The 16,726-nt window shown below is 40.4% G+C and overlaps 1 protein-coding gene across 1 annotated transcript in view; it reads left to right on the top strand.

The window, feature by feature from the left end:
• Positions 1-16,726, top strand: part of LOC126174755 (calmodulin-binding transcription activator 1) — a 1,816,127-nt gene that overhangs the window by 1,718,191 nt on the left and 81,210 nt on the right. The window contains exon 27 of the mRNA XM_049921082.1: positions 1,236-1,429. Within this exon, the coding sequence (XP_049777039.1) occupies positions 1,236-1,429 (194 nt within the window). The remainder of the gene's footprint in view (positions 1-1,235; positions 1,430-16,726) is intronic.

Raw genomic sequence — 16,726 nt, 5'->3', positions numbered from 1 at the left:
TGAAGATTTGGCAAAAAGCAAACCCACCTAAAATCAAAAGTGGAACAAAATGCTCAATAAGAACAAATTTTGTGAGATTTTGGGTTTATGGTTTAACTCTATTAGCTCTTGACATGGAATTACTTCAGGCCCAGATTTTCAGTCTCCAAAAAATTGTCTTTAAATTAGATTTACAAGTACCCTTCAAGAAACTGAGATCATGCACATGGAACTCCTATGTATAAGTCCCCATAAACAATCAAAAATTAATATAGTTCTTCAGTTCAAATACCTTGGAGAAATCATCAAGAACAACCTGTACGAGAAAGAAACTTGGAAAAATAGAACTGGAAAATAAAAAAAATCTAAATTTGTCAACATATAATAATAAATGCTTGTCAATAGGTACTAAGCTCCTACACTACATAACCACAACTCTCCCAGGAGTCACTTATGCTTGTGAAACTCTGTTCCAAGAAAGAAGAACTTATCATCTTCTCAAAACTGAAAGAATAACCATGAGAACTTGCATAAATAAAGAATATCAGGTCAAAGGAGTCTGGAAAATCCTCACTAATGAAATTGTCTATCAAGAGATTGACCCAGTCACAAGCTCAATGTAGAAGAAAAGAATCTCTTATTTCTTTCACATCTTACCAATGCAAGGAAACTGGGTTTTACAACAAATTGTGGTGAGAAATTGTAGTAGCATAACAAAGGACATCAAAAATTCAATAGATCTTAAAGCAACTGGAGTCCAGGTAACAAATGCAGAGAACAAGGATGAAATTAATACTCTTCTTAAGAACCACAGATTTTCCATAGAAACAACATACAGAAGTGCCATGTGTTCTTTTAAATTTGACATTTTTTATTGCTTCTGCAACAGTGTTCTGTCCTGTGTAGTGTACCAAGGGGATCAGTACCATCTCTTATAAATTTATTTGGTGTACATATCCCAAAACAAAAAGTTTCAAACTAAGCTTCTGGGTTGTGTAGATTCCATTTTAGCTTTTTATGCAGCTGGACATCACTGAGTTGTTCATAGAGTTTTCATTTATTGAGGAAGTATTACTAGATAGCCACAATATGGAACTCTCATAATTGTGAATTGATTGTGCATTGTGAACTAGCAGAAAACTTACGAAACTGAATGTGTTAACGAATATGCCTGTTGCCACTTTTGACTAAATTAATTATGCAGATTTTGAGCTTAATTTTTATCATTTAGTAATTTGTTACCTTATTTTTTGCAGTATGCATACTTCAAGCAGATGACTCATGCAGCAATGGTGATACAGAATGGGTTTCGATCATATTGCGAGCACAAGCGTTTTAAGAAAAGTCAGGAAGCTGCTGTTTGCATACAAAACTACTACCGCAATTACAGGGAGCAGGGGGGGAGAGGGAGTCGTGAGAGCACACCTAGTGCAACAAGCAGCAGCCTCAAGTAAGTCTGCTCCCTCCCTCCAGCCTGCTTCACTGTGGTGGCGCTGTGGTAGTATGTGTATTTTGTGGTGGGTTCAAACCAACTTACTTGTCTAGTACCTCAGACGCATGCATGTCTGTCCAAATTTTCTTACACTAACTGATTGGTAGCATGAAATTTTTAACTAGATGCTCACAAATGTAAGTAGCAGATTTAGTTACAGTAGTTTGAAAAAAGTGCTTCTTAATTTCATTTATTAAGTGTACTCGCTAATGTCTGTTGTAATGTTGTTTGTGATGGTTTATGAATGATTCATGGATTTGTTGAATGAGGTAGCTGCACAGAGCTCAAACCCAAAGAATGTAGGTAAGTTTAGAGCAGCAATTTCAGAGCATTGTGCATAAAAAAGACAGTTAAAAAGCTAATTTTGAGGATAAATCCTCAAATAACAGAGTAACAAGAGTAAAAATCAGAATTTCACAGCCTTATACTCTTGAATGATATGGATCATCAATTAAACATAATAGAAGGAGATGTGAAATATCACAGTAAGCAACTGATCAACTGACTGGTTGATTTGGGGAAGGTGACCAAACAGCGAGGTCATTGGTCCCATCAATAAGGGAAGGATGGAAAAGAAAGTCGGCAGTGCCCTTTCAAAGGAACCATTCTAGAATTTGCCTAAAATGATTTAGGGAAATCACAGGAAACATAAATCAGGATGGCCGGATGTGGGTTTGAACCATTGTCCTCCCGAATGGAAGTCCTGTGTACTAACCACTGCGCCCCCTCACTCGGTAGTAAGCAACTGATTGGGCAAGAATGAATTCTGTAACTGTAGAATGATCATCTTGAGAACAACAGTAGTCTGTGCTATTCTATGCCAGTATATATATTTATTGAAAAAGCAGTGATTAATGTACTGGGCAGACAAATTCAGAGTGAAAATAAATATTCATTATATGATACTGTAAGCATGAATTTAAAAATAAATAACACTGAAAGTCAAATAACATCTACTTGAGTGTTATTATGTAACTTGCTGATTACCAGTCATTGCTCAGTTAGTTACTTATCAGTTCTTTTATATTTTTTTTTTTACAAACCACTTCCTTCTCACACCCACCCCCACTCCTAGTGGTGATAGACGTGTCTTGCACCACATTGATATTATGTGTACTAAGCATCATTAAAAATTTTCCATGAATGCTAGAGCTATGATTACAAGTCACCCTCTTCCATCCTCTTCCTACCCTTGTAACTAGGGATGTCCTGTATCTGCAGCAATTTTATTTTTTTCCAGGTAGTTAAGTCATACTCATTGATGCTACAGTGGCATATCCAAAATCAAGGGTGTACCCAGCAAGGGGTAGGGGAAGGTTGTTACACTCACTCCCTCTCCCTAACGAAAATAATCTCAAACCAAACTTGCATTCTTCCCCACTAAACAGATAGATAAATCAATTTGAAGAATGCTAGAACATACAATGGATACTGGCTAGTAGCAAGTGTACCCAGAGCTGTTTATCATAAATACCAGAACTGTTTAGTCATTCACTATGAAACTAACAGGAATCACTCCTCCCTTCACACCTCTGTCCCCAAATCTCTCCCCTCTTTACTTACCAATTACGATCCTCAAAGTAAGAGATCATTTGTTCCAGAGTTATGAAATTATGAGTGTTCACCCCATTCCTCGTAGATAGGGTTGCTAGACGTATCCTCAAAATACTTTTTTTTCTAGATAACAAGTTTATGTGTATTAAGTTTGATTGGAATTTCTTTACATGTCCCAAGGTATGCAACATGTCATCCTCTACCCTCCCTTACCTCAACCTCATTGCTAGAACTGCAGTAGGTGGTCTAGTCTCGAAGTAGAAGTTCTCAGAACATTCATCCAATATTGGCACCTGGTTGGGAGTGGAGTAGCAAGTAACTTTGGCTGGAGCACAAGCCCTCATGAGCGAGGTGACACGATATACCCGTAGTGGAAGGGAAAGTGGTGAAGTATGGTAATGAATGGACTGCAATGAAAACTGCAGGTGTGACAAGCAGACATTTAATGAATTCATTATTTCATCATAATAACATATTCATTTTTTAAACTTGTTTACAAACATTGTATTATCATAGTATCAGAAATTAGCCATAGTTTTCATTCATTGAGCGTGTTCTAGGAGGAAAAAAAAGTTTTGTCCGCTACAGTCATACTTAATTTATGGAGTTCATCATCATATCATCATTTAAGACTGATTATGCCTTTCAGCGTTCAGTCTGGAGCATAGCCCCCCTTATACAGTTCCTCCATGATCCCCTATTCAGTGCTAACATTGGTGCCTCTTCTGATGTTAAACCTATTACTTCAAAATCCTTCTTAACCGAATCCAGGTACCTTCTCCTCGGTCTGCCCAGACTCCTCCTACCCTCTACTGCTGAATCCATGAGTCTCTTGGGTAACCTTGCTTCTCCCATGCGTGTAACATGACCCCACCATCTAAGCCTGTTCGCCATGACTGCTACATCTATAGAGTTCATTCCCAGTTTTTCTTTGATTTCCTCTTTGTGGACACCCTCCTGCCATTGTTCCCATCTACTAGTACCTGCAATCATCCTAGCTACTTTCATATCCGTAACCTCAACCTTGTTGATAAGGTAACCTGAATCTACCCAGCTTTCGCTCCCATACAACAAAGTTGGTCGAAAGATTGAACGGTGCACAGATAACTTAGTCTTGGTACTGACTTCCTTCTTGCAGAAGAGAGTAGATCGTAGCTGAGCGCTCACTGCATTAGCTTTGCTACACCTCGCTTCCAGTTCTTTCACTATGTTGCCATCCTGTGAGAATATGCATCCTAAGTACTTGAAACCGTCCACCTGTTCTATCTTTGTTCCTCCTATTTGGCACTCAATCCGTTTATATTTCTTTCCCACTGACATTACTTTCGTTTTGGAGAAGCTAATCTTCATACCATAGTCCTTACATTTCTGATCTAGCTCTGAAATATTACTTTGCAAGCTTTCAATCGAATCTGCCATCACAACTAAGTCATCCGCATATGCAAGACTGCTTATTTTGTGTTCACATATCTTAATCTCACCCAGCCAGTCTGTTGTTTTCAGCATATGATCCATAAATAATATGAACAACAGTGGAGACAGGTTGCAGCCTTGTCTTACCCCTGAAACTACTCTGAACCATGTACTCAATTTACCATCAACTCTAACTGCTGCCTGAGTATCCATGTAAAGACCTTTAATTACTTGCAAAAGTTTGCCTCCTATTCCATAATCTTGTAGAACAGACAATAACTTCCTCCTAGGAACCCGGTCATATGCCTTTTCTAGATCTATAAAGCATAGATACAATTCCCTGTTCCACTCATAACACTTCTCCATTATTTGCCGTAAGCTAAAGATCTGGTCCTGACAACCTCTAAGAGGCCTAAACCCACACTGATTTTCATCCAATTGGTCCTCAACTAATACTCGCACTTTCCTTTCAACAATACCTGAGAAGATTTTACCCAGAACGCTGATTAAAGAGATACCTCTGTAGTTGTTACAATCTTTTCTGTTTCCATGTTTAAAGATTGGTGTGATAACTGCTTTTGTCCAGTCTGATGGAACCTGTCCCGACTCCCAGGCCATTTCAATTATCCTATGTAGCCATTTAAGACCTGACATTCCACTGTATTTGATGAGTTCCAACTTAATTTCATCCACCCCAGCCGCTTTATTGCACTGCAATCTGTTGACCATTTTTTCCACTTCCTCAAATGTGATCCTATTTCCATCATCATTCCTATCCCATTCTACCTCGAAATCTGAAACATTACTGATCGTATTTTCACCTGCATTGAGCAACTCTTAAAAATATTCCCTCCATCTGCCCAAGGCATCCACAGGGTTCACCAGCGGTTTTCCTGACCTGTCCAAAATACTTGTCATTTCCTTCTTACCTCCCTTTCGAAGACTGCTAATTACACTCCAGAATGGTTTTCCAGCAGCTTGCCCCATAGTCTCCAACCTGTTTCCAAAGTCTTCCCACGATTTCTTCTTGGATGCTGCAATTATCTGTTTGGCTTTGTTTCTTTCTTCAACATAACTTTCCCTGTCTACCTGGGTTCTGGTATGTAGCCATTTTTGATACGCCTTCTTTTTCCTTTTACAGGCTGCCTTGACTGTATCATTCCACCAAGCTGTTTGCTTCATCCTACTTTTACACACTACTGTTCCAAGACATTCTTTAGCCACTTCTAGTACTGTGTCCCTGTACCTTGTCCATTCCTTTTCCAGTGACTGTAATTGACTACATTCAACTAACTGGTACCTTTCTGAGATCGCTGTTATGTACTTGTGCCTGATTTCCTTATCCTGAAGTTTCTCCACTCTTATCCTCCTACATATGGACCTGACCTCCTGCACTTTCGGCCTCACAATCCCAATTTCACTGCAGATTAAATAATGATGAGTGTCATCAAAGAATCCCCTGAATACATGTGTGTCCCTCACAGCCTTCCTGAATTCCTGATCTGTTATTATATAGTCAATGACAGATCTGGTTCCCCTGCCTTCCCAAGTATACCGGTGAATGTTCTTATGTTTAAAAAAGGAGTTTGTGATTACTAAGCCCATACTGGCACAGAAATCCAAGAGTTGTTTCCCATTCCTGTTGGCCTCCATATCCTCTCCAAATTTACCCATAACCTTTTCATACCCTTCTGTTCGATTTCCAATCCTGGCGTTAAAATCACCCATGAGCAGAGCACTGTCCTTGTCCTTTACTCTGACAACTACATCACTGAGTGCCTCATAAAAACTATCCATCTTATCTTGATCTGTCCCTTCACAATGCGAGTTAGTTCATGATTTTGATTTCAATGAATATTCATTAAGATGTGACTCTTTGGCACTGAACATAAGTCACAGAACCACATGAATCCCCTTCAGCTGCTATTGGAAGTTGAAAATAGTGTTAATAAACATTTTTATGTCAGATACTGATCTTACTACTTTCTTTTATCTTCTTAACATAATGAAGTAATTTTTTTCAGAACTAGAAAGCAAGGAAGAAAGTGAAGAGGTAAATATTATGATGATTCTTGTGATAATGATCTCAAGCTGAAAATTGGAAGACAGAAAATAAGAAACATTATTGAATTTTGTATGACAACAAAGGAGTACTTTATCTGAATCTTTCAGCAATATTTACTTTATGTTATACTTGTCACTTTAACTTTATTGTAATGTGGCATCTTGTGATGCTCCCGAACTTCTGTCCTTAAGTGACTCTTCTAGCTTTGTGTGGAATGGAGATTACTTAACCCAAATAAGATGATGATGAAAGAAAAGCATCAGTTTTTATAATTTTAGCACGCCACTGTTAATGAACTGTAAGAGGTGGAAACCACAAATTAGACACTCTTATTTGCAATGGCTGGTAAAAAAAAAAAAAAAAAAAAAAAAAAAAAACTGACACAAATTCCTAATACAATTGAACAGCTGTTAGCTTGAAATGATCCCTGCTGGAATTATTATGGCTTATTCCAGATCCATTCAGAAGGATGATGTACATTCTTGCACTAACATTCGTAGAAGATTCTCATTTGTTTTCACAGGACTGTGACAAATGACAGTCAAGTGTCAGTAAGTCTTTGAGCTCCACAAGCACAGTGGTAGGTCACAGGCTCATTATGTCAGATGTCAGTCATTGGCTCTTGTCCCATTGCACCTTGTACTGAGCTTGATAGCTGCTAGTATATATCAAGGCAGGAGTGAGCCTCCAAGTGAGTCTGATGGCTGAGATTACTTGCTCTGTCTCGTCTTATTTTTTCCCTCTGTAATATGTCGTCTGTTTATCAATTTTGGTTAAGATTGCTCCAGACAATGTAGAATTTGCTTTATATGTCACCTCCACCTCTATGCATTAAATGTCATCAGGACTGTCACTAATCAGTTTAATTACCCCCTAAGGGTAATCCTTTTTTGAACTAAATTACACAGTTCTCCTCTCTCTCTCTCTCTCTCTCTCTCTCTATCTATCTATCTATCTATCTCACACACACCTACCCACCCCCCACCCCCTCCTGGTCCCCATCCCTCCCTTCCTCTCCTTTACCACTACATGGTGCTGGCTGGGTGTACAGTACCAGTGCTGTGTTTTGGTAGATAGGCTTGATTGGGGGTAGGACTCACACCTAGTGAGTATGTGGCTGGTGACCACGGGGTCCCGAGCTGAGTCCTGGCATTGCTTCCACTTACTTATGCCAGGCTCCTCACTTTTATCTTTCCTATTTGGCCACCCTCAGCCAACTCTTGTTCTTTTCCGACCCTGACGCTATTAGATTTCGAGGGCTAGGGGTCTTTCATTTCCAACCTATACTTCTACTGAGCTGAATATCTCCCGGGATAAGGAGATTACCTTCTATCAAGTGCCAACGGCCTTCTAGGAGGGTGGATGAGCAGCTAGAAGGAAGGGCACTCTCTTGCCCTTGGAATGGGAAACTGCTCCTAAAGGTGGAGGAGCCACAAGGTGGCCAACGGCGTAGAATGGAGAATGGAACGGGAAACCACTCCATTAAAGACCCGGCAGGTATCCCAAGTATCAATAGCTTATGATGAAAAGCTCTTTGGTTAAATTCTCCGAAGGTAAAATAGTCCCCCATTCGGATCTCCGGGTGGGGACAACTAAAGAGATACTGAAATCGAAAAGCATTAATGTAAGAAGGATAGCAACATGGAACGTCAACTCACTTCTTAAATGTGGTAAACTGGAAAACTTGAAAATGGAAATGAAACAAATGGATTTGATGTACTGGGAGTCTCAGAAATGAGATGGCCAAATGCTGGTGACTTTTGGTCAGGGGATTACAGAATCATGCACAGTGGAACAGCACAAGACAATCCCAGGATTGCAGGAGTGGGAATTATCCTCAATAAAGAGATGGGATTAAGAGTAAAAGGATTTGTTCAACATAGTGAGAGGATAATTTATGTCAGATTGGAAACTAAACCAAGAGACACAATCATAATCCAAGTACACACGCCAGCTACGGGGCACGAGGAGGATGAAATCTACATGATGTATGACCACCTTGAAGAAGTAATTGGCAGAATTAAAGGAGCTGAAAACCTAGTCATCATGGGAGATATGAATGCCATTATTGGGGAAGATAAAGAAGAGGGTGTGGCAGGGAATTTTGGATTAGGATTAAGAAATGAAAGAGGGGATAAACTGGTAGAATTCTGCCAAAGAAATAAACTTTGCATTACAAATACCTTATTTAATCATCATCCAAGAAGAAGATGTACTTGGAAAATGCCTGGTGACATTAACAGATATCAAATTGACTTCATATTAGTGAAGCAAAGATTTAAAAACAAAGTTAAGGACAGCAGATCATATCCAGGCTGTGATGTGGAAAGTGACCACATACTTGTTATGATCACGACTGAACTAAAATTCAAGAACATTAAAAAAAGAAGTACATGTAAATGGGATTTGACAAACCTGAAAAATGAAAATACACTGAAGCACTATCAACTAGAAACAGACAAGAAAACAAATACAGAGGGCTGCAATGACATCCAAAACAGCTGGGAAAAAATAAAAACTGGTATTTTCGAAGCAGCAGAAGAAGTAATAGGAAAAGAAAGGACAGAGAAAAGGAAGGAATGGATCACCAATGACCTACTAAATCTGATGGAAGAAAGAAGAAAATTAAAAAAATCTGTGAAGAGGGAAGACCAAGAGAAATACAAGAGTCTGGAAAACAGAATCAACAGAGAGGCAAAACAAGCAAGATAAAAATACCTTGATGATCTCTGTATTTCAGTTGAGAACAACATGAGAAAGGGAAATATTGACAAGGCCTATAAATGTGTGAGACATTTCTTTGGAGACAGAAGAAACAAGTGTAGGGCTGTGGTGGATGAAAATGGCAATATGTTGGATGACGATGATGAAGTTGAAAGAAGATGGAAACAATATTTAGGAAAACTGTACAGTGGACCAGAACTGTCTGAAAACATCATGGAAGAAGAAACAGAAGTAGATGCACACAACATAGGTGAGCCTATATTAAAGGAAGAGTTTGAACTAGCTCTGAAAAAATTGAAAAAACAACAAATCGCCTGGTATAGACAATGTCCCAGCTGAACTGGAGGGGTAAAACTGAATCAGGAGTTGTATAACCTTGTTTTCAACATGTACACGCAGGGTAAAATTCCTACAGACTTTGAGAAAAACATTATGATCCCCATTCCAAAGAAAGCAAATGCTACAATATGTGAGAATTATAGGACGCTCAGCCTAGTTAATCATGCCTCTAAAATAGTAACCTCAATTATCCTAAAACGCATAGAACAAAAAGTCGAAGCTTCACTCTCTGAAGACCAGTTTGGATTCCAGTAAGATAGAGGAACCAGAGAAGCAATATTTGCTCTAAAACTAATAATAGAGAAACGACTAGACAACATACATAGCTTTTGTAGATGTAGAGAAAGCCTTTGATAATGTTAAATGGGATAAGATGTTTGAGGTACTCAAAAAAGTAGGTATAGACTATAAAGATAGAAAAATGATATGGAACCTGTACAAAAACGAGACAGCAGTTGTTATCTGTGGACAGACAAAACAAGAAGAGGTGCAGATACGGGAAGTTGTCCGACAAGGTTGAGCACTATCCCCTGTTATCTTTAACCTATACATTGAAGAAGCGCTGAAAAAAGTAAGGGAAAATTTACAGACAGGTGTAGTAATTCATGGCCATTGAATAGATATGATAAGATATGTCGATGATATAGCTGTCCTAGCTGAAAGTGAAGATCTTTAGTCCTACTGAATAGAATGGATAAAGTTATGGCGGAAGAATATAATATGAGAATTAATAAAGCAAAAACAAAAGTAATGGCATGTGACAAAAAAGATCAAGTGAAAGTCCAAGTTCATGTAGGCAATGAACTGCTTGAACAAGTTGATAAATTTACTTATCTGGGCAGTTATATTAGCAGGGATGGAAGGAGCAAGGCAGAAGTGAGAAGTAGAATTGCTCAAGCAAAGGCTGCTGTTAACAAGAAGAAAAACATCTTAACATCTAAGAGCATCAGTCTTGAAATCAGGAAAAGATTTTTGAAATCATATGTGTGGAGTGTGGGATGCTATGGGTGTGCAAGATGGACTCTTGGGACAGAGGAAGACCAGAAGCTAAATTCTTTTGAAATGTGGTGCTATAGACACATGCTCAAAATAAAATGTATCACAAAGGAAGTGGTTCTGGAAAGAGCAGGTGAGAAGAGAAGCTTCTGGAGTTTCATTGTTAAAAGAAGAGTGCAATTTACAGGCCATCTATTAAGACATAAAGGACTCCTGAACACAATCATAGAGGGATATGTCGAGGGAAAAAGACCAAGAGGAAGACCACGGCTGAGGTACATGGATCAAATCGTGAAAGATGTGGGATGTAACACATATAAAGAAATGAAGAGAAAAGCTGAGAAAAGCTCAAAGACGCACCAAATGGAGACAAGCTGCCATTATAGCTGTTGCAAACCAATCCTTGGATTGACCGCTACAGAAGAAGAAGAGGCTTGATTGGGTGTTTGCGTTGGATGGTGGTTAGAGGGTTGATAATTGGGGCAAGGAGATTGGGGCAGGTGGCTAGTGGGTCAGAGGGTGGTAGCTGATTTGCTGGGGGAGTGGTGACAGGCACACGGGATGGGCATATTTGCACAGGCCTTAGAGCCAGTGGGGAGTGGCACACACACACACACACACACACACAGAAGGTGACAAGGGCATGTGAATTGGGAGGGTGTCATAGGATGGAGGAGGGAGAAACTGTTGGATGGAGAGTGTGGGGACAATGGTTTGCTGGAGACTGAAGCCAGGATGGCAGCAAGAGTGGAGGGTGTACTGCAAGGATAACTGCCATCTGCTTAGTTCTAAGAAACTGATGGTGGAGGGAAGGACCCAGAGAGCCTGAGGTGTGAAGCAGCCATTGAGTTTAAGCATGCTATGCTCAGTTGTTCTTGGCGACAGTTTGGCGATGGCCATTCATCTCGGTGGACAGCTGATTGGTAATTGTACCAGCTAGAGAGCTGTGCAGTGTTTTCAGTGGGATTGGTATAAGACATGGTTGCTTCCACAAGTGACCCAGCCTCTGATGGGGTAGGATAAGCCTGTGAAAGGTCTGCAGTAGGAATTGTTGAGTGGGGTAAATAGGGCAAGTCTTGCACCTGGGTTTCCCACAGTGATATGATTTCTGCAGCAAGAGACTTGGCCACCTGTGAAAGCAGCCATGCCATATACTAACTCTGCCTCAGACTTTACACATCTTTTCTTTTTATGTTTGTATGGCTACCAACCAGCTGTCGATCAGGATGAATGACCACCACCGAACTGTTACCAACAACGAAGTTGACAAACCAGTGACACAATATACAGATGAGCATAATCTGCTCAACTGCATAGCTGCTTCACAACCCATGGCATCTGGATCCTTCCATCCATCACCAGCTTCTCTGAACTGTGTAGATGGGAACTATCCTTGCAATACACCTTCTTCTCCCATAACCGACGTGGCCTCAATCTCCAGTAACCCGTTGTCCCCAAACCCTTCACCCAACAGTTTCCTTCACCTCTATCCTGTCAACCCCATCCCATTTTGCATCCCCACATCATATTCAGCATGCACTAATCTCCACCGGCTTTGACACATATGCACACATGTTCAGCCTGTGCGAGTGCCACCCTTCCCTCCCACATTCCTAGTCAGCAAACCTGCACTTTACTGGAACTCACAATCTGTGTACATTTGTCAATTGAGCTCCTCCTTTTTATAATACCCATCCAATACCCTACTTATCTTCTAGTCGGGGAATCATGATCTGTCAGTTTATCTGTAATTTGTCTATGCCAACCCGTACAAACTGCCAGCTGTATTCTGTAGGTATCTTGAATGGTATGTACAATATTTGTAAACTATTTGAAGGACTAAATAGACTGACGATCAGGTGGATACTACTAGTGTCTGTTGAAATTTCAATGACAGCAGCTGCCGATTATCAAGCTGCTGACACTGCAAATTCTACTTAAAGTGACAAGTCCATTTTATTATCTGCTTAACTTTAATATTTCATATTTGGCTGTCATATTGTAATAGTGTATAGCCATTGGTATGCACTCTTCTTGGGGTTTGGACTTAGTGCTGTGCTGTGTAATGGAATGGCCAAATTAACTGGATGCAAAGATGTATGTCAATGTTCATATTTCTGATTGCTTGACAACCTGGCTGATGCACTTACTGTACCTTACAAACTAAATTAGACTTACCGTACTTAGCATCTGATTACTGTGTGTGTGTGCAAACTTAACATAATATTTTGTGCTTTTCTGTCTTTTGAATGCTAATATTTATAAGTACTATCAACAATGTAGGAAAAAACAGATTGCTAATTACCATAAAGAAGAAATGTCAGGCTGCAGATAGGCACAATTAAAAGACACTTGCATAAAGTTTTCAGCTACAGCCTTCAGTGAAAAAAAATACTCTCTCTCTCTCTCTTTCTCTCTCTCTCTGTCTCTCTCTCTCTCATGCACACACACCATTCACACACACACACAAAGGAAGTACACCTCAAGCTCACAAGACTGCCAACTCCAGCATCTTGTGCCAGAATGCTGTAGTTGGCAATCTACTTGCTTGTGTGTGTGTGTGTGTGTGTGTGTGTGTGTGTGTGTCACTTTTACTGACAAAGGCTGCAGCTGAAATCTTTATGTGAGTGTCTTTTAATTGTGCCTGTCTGCAACTTGACATATCTTCTTTACGGTAAGTATCAGTCTGTCTTTTCGTACATTGTGGGTATTCCTACCTGGAGTTTCCATTGTCTGATATATACAAGTACTGTATGTTTTGGGGAACTGGAACAAATTCTTTGGGTTATTTGACACCCCATCCTGTACTCCTGTCTCAGCAGTTTATTCTCATGCTCCAACTACAGGGCTTACAGTTGTCTCATTGCTAATGTGCTAATATGTTTTAGTGTATTTCTTTACAATCTTTGCACTAATTAGCGCTTCTTCAGCATCACCTATGTAGTTATAGTTTTAGTTAATGAGCTAAGGGTTTTACTCTTTTATTATCTGCAGTTTCTAATGAAGATATAAATTTCAAGTCTCAATTAATAACATGTATGTGTCTGAGGTAGATGACATTACTGATTTGAAAGTAAGTCGGTTGTTACTCCCCATTACATGTTTTTATGTATTTCAAAGGTATTTTTATTTCATCTATACTATGAAATGATCTAAAACTTTATGACAAATCATCATGAAAGTAGAGGTTTCATATAATTACAAACATTGCTCGTAAAATAAAAGCAATGAATTTTCAACTAAAAAAAACAGTTATTTGAATGTAAAATCAACACAATATGCCATTGGAATTACTGGACATGTAGCTGTGAGTAGTGTTGCATGTATCCTTCAATGTGTAATGATCCTTCATTTTACATGCACACATTTTTGTTTTATTGTGATATCCTTTTAGCAGTATGTCTGTGGCATTGTGTGTTTTTATCTCCTATTGGAATAGGAAGCATGTATTGGTTGCACCTGTGGTTTCAATGCTTGCAAGAAAATTATGTGTAAGTAATGAACTTGTGGTAATATGCTTCATCCTCAGATCCAGATGTTCTGTATGAAATTGAGAGAAGTGTATTTGACAGTTTTAATTATCCTTACTAATATTTTTAAATTGTTGGCAAGAGATTTCTGCTATTATTTTCAGAACATCAACAGTTTACTTCTTACTGACTGAAACATGCACAAATAAAAAAAAATGGAGAATACAGAAATCCTTCACCAAACACCAGGAATCCCATATAACATATGCTCTCATAACTTACTATCACCATGTGTAATGGAGTTGTTCAACTCAGCACTGCATCTAAGTTCGCCATTTGTAGCAACTAAGTATTTGTTAGTTCCTGTAATATGAAGTGAAAAATATCTCTGTCACAACAATGGCATTTTCCAAGCTACTGCAATGAATTATTCACCAGTGTTATGAAAAGAATAGACTGCTTCTCATGATATACAGGAGATGCAACAAAAAGACTGATATACATTTGAGATTTTGGCCAAAACACCCTCTTCTAACATAGAAAACACACACATTCGTGCAAGCACAACTTGTACACATATGACCACTATCTCTGGCCACTGAGGCCAGACTGTGGGCAACTGTGCCTAATGGAAGGAACAATCTGTGGGTGGTGGGTGTAATGAGGAGGCTGGGGTGCAGAGTGGGAGGGACAGCAGGGTAGGGGTGGCAAGAGAGTGTATTGATGCTCGTGGGAGCATGTGGGGATCTAGTGGGGATAGGGTAGTAGGGCTGCTAGGTGCGGTCAGAAGGTTTGGGGGGGGGGGGGGGGAGAGAGAAGTAGAGGAGGGAAAAAAGGCTAGTGGGTGCATTGCTGGAACAGGGGACTGTGTACTGCTGGAGTGGCAGCAGGGAAAGAGATAAGTGAGTGAAGGACAGGGACTAGCAAATGTTAAGGTACAGGAACATGGTATATGCTCCAGGAAGAATTCCCACCTGTGCAATTCTTGAAAGCTGGTTTTGATAGGAAGGATCCAGATGGTGCAGGCTGTGAAGCAGTCATTGGAGTGCAGCTTAGTGTGTTAGGCAACATATTCAGCAACTAGGTGGTTCAGCTGTCTGTTGGCCACAGTTTGTTGGTGGCCATTCATATGAACAGGCAGCTGATGGTTGTCATGGCCACATAGAAAGCAGCACAATGGTTATAGCTTAGTTTGTAGATCACATGACAGTTTTCACATGTAGCCCTGTCTTTGATGGGTTAGGTGATGCCTGTGACTGGACTGAAGTAGGTGGTTTTGGGAGTCTGGGTCTATTGCAGAGATTTGAGCCATGAGGCGAGGGACCTGGAGCAGGTGTGGAGGTTCAGTGGGTGGCAGAATACCGCCATGGGAGGGATGGGAAAGATAGTTGAATAGGATACTCCACATTTCAGGGCACGACAAGAGGTAGTCAAAACCCTGGTGGAGAATGTGGTTCAGTTGCTTTAGTCCTGAATGGTAATAAGTCATGAGGGGAGTGCTACTTTGTAGCCAGATGGTGGGAATGTGTGAGGTGGTAGGTTACTGGAGAGACAAGGCATGGGAGAACTGTTTCTGTACTCAGGTAGGGAGGGTAATTTCAGTCTGCAAAGGCCTCAGTGAGATCCTTGGTATATATCTAGAGGGACTGCTCATCACTACGGATGCAATGGCCATGGGTGGCTAGGCTGTATGTGAGGGACTTCTTTGTGTGGAACAGTTGGCAGCTGATGAACTGGACGTATTACTGGTAATTGCTAGGTTTGATATGCATGGAGATACTGATGTAGCCCTCATCGAGGAATGTAGCTTGTTTGGTTGAGGAGGAACAGGTGAAGCCAATGGGGGAGAAAGTGTTGAGGTCCTGGAGGAACTGTACATCCAGATCATGAAAATATCAATGTATCTGAACCAAGTGAGGGATTTGCAATTTTGGGTGCTTAGGAAGGATTCTTCAAGATGGCTCGTGAATAGGTTAGAATAGGATGGTGCCATTTAGGTGGCCATTACTGTACCACAGATTCATTTATAAAAAATGGTTCAAATGGCTCTGAGCACTATGGGACTTAACTGCTGTGGTCATCAGTCCCCTAGAACTTAGAACTACTTAAACCTAACTAACCTAAGGACATCACACACATCCATGCCCGAGGCAGGATTCGAACCTGCGACCGTAGCAGTCGCACGATTCCGGACTGCGCGCCTAGAACCGCGAGACCACCACGGCCGGCGATTCATTTATAGATGAAGACTTGAAAGGTGAAGTACTTGCAGGTGAGGATGTAGTTGGTCATGCTGACCAGGAAGGAGGCTTCAAGTTTGTCGTCAGTTGAACATTAGGAAAGGTAGTGTTCAATAGTGGCAAGGCCTTGTGCAGTAGAGATGGTACTGTAGATGGAGGTGGCATCATTAGTGATGACACAGTACTGTTTGGTAAAGATACAGCAACTATTGAGAGCTGGTGTGGGAATTGGTTGGTGTCTTTTATATAGGAGTACAGGTTACAGATAATAGGCTGAAGGTGTTACTCCACGAGAGTAGAGTCTCTCAGTGGATGCACAGTAACCACTCTCAAAGGGGTTTCCTGGTTGGTTGGGTTTATGAACTTCAGGAAACCTGTAGAAAGTGGTGGGGAGGGGGGGGGGGAGGAAGAGAGAGAGAGAGAGAGAGAGAGAGAGACTCAGGCAAAAGGTTCT

The sequence above is a fragment of the Schistocerca cancellata genome, chromosome 3 (genome assembly GCF_023864275.1).
Source record: "Schistocerca cancellata isolate TAMUIC-IGC-003103 chromosome 3, iqSchCanc2.1, whole genome shotgun sequence".
Classification (NCBI taxonomy): domain Eukaryota; kingdom Metazoa; phylum Arthropoda; class Insecta; order Orthoptera; family Acrididae; genus Schistocerca; species Schistocerca cancellata.
Note: the sequence above shows the minus strand (reverse complement) of the source record. Positions and strands in the feature narration are given on the sequence as shown.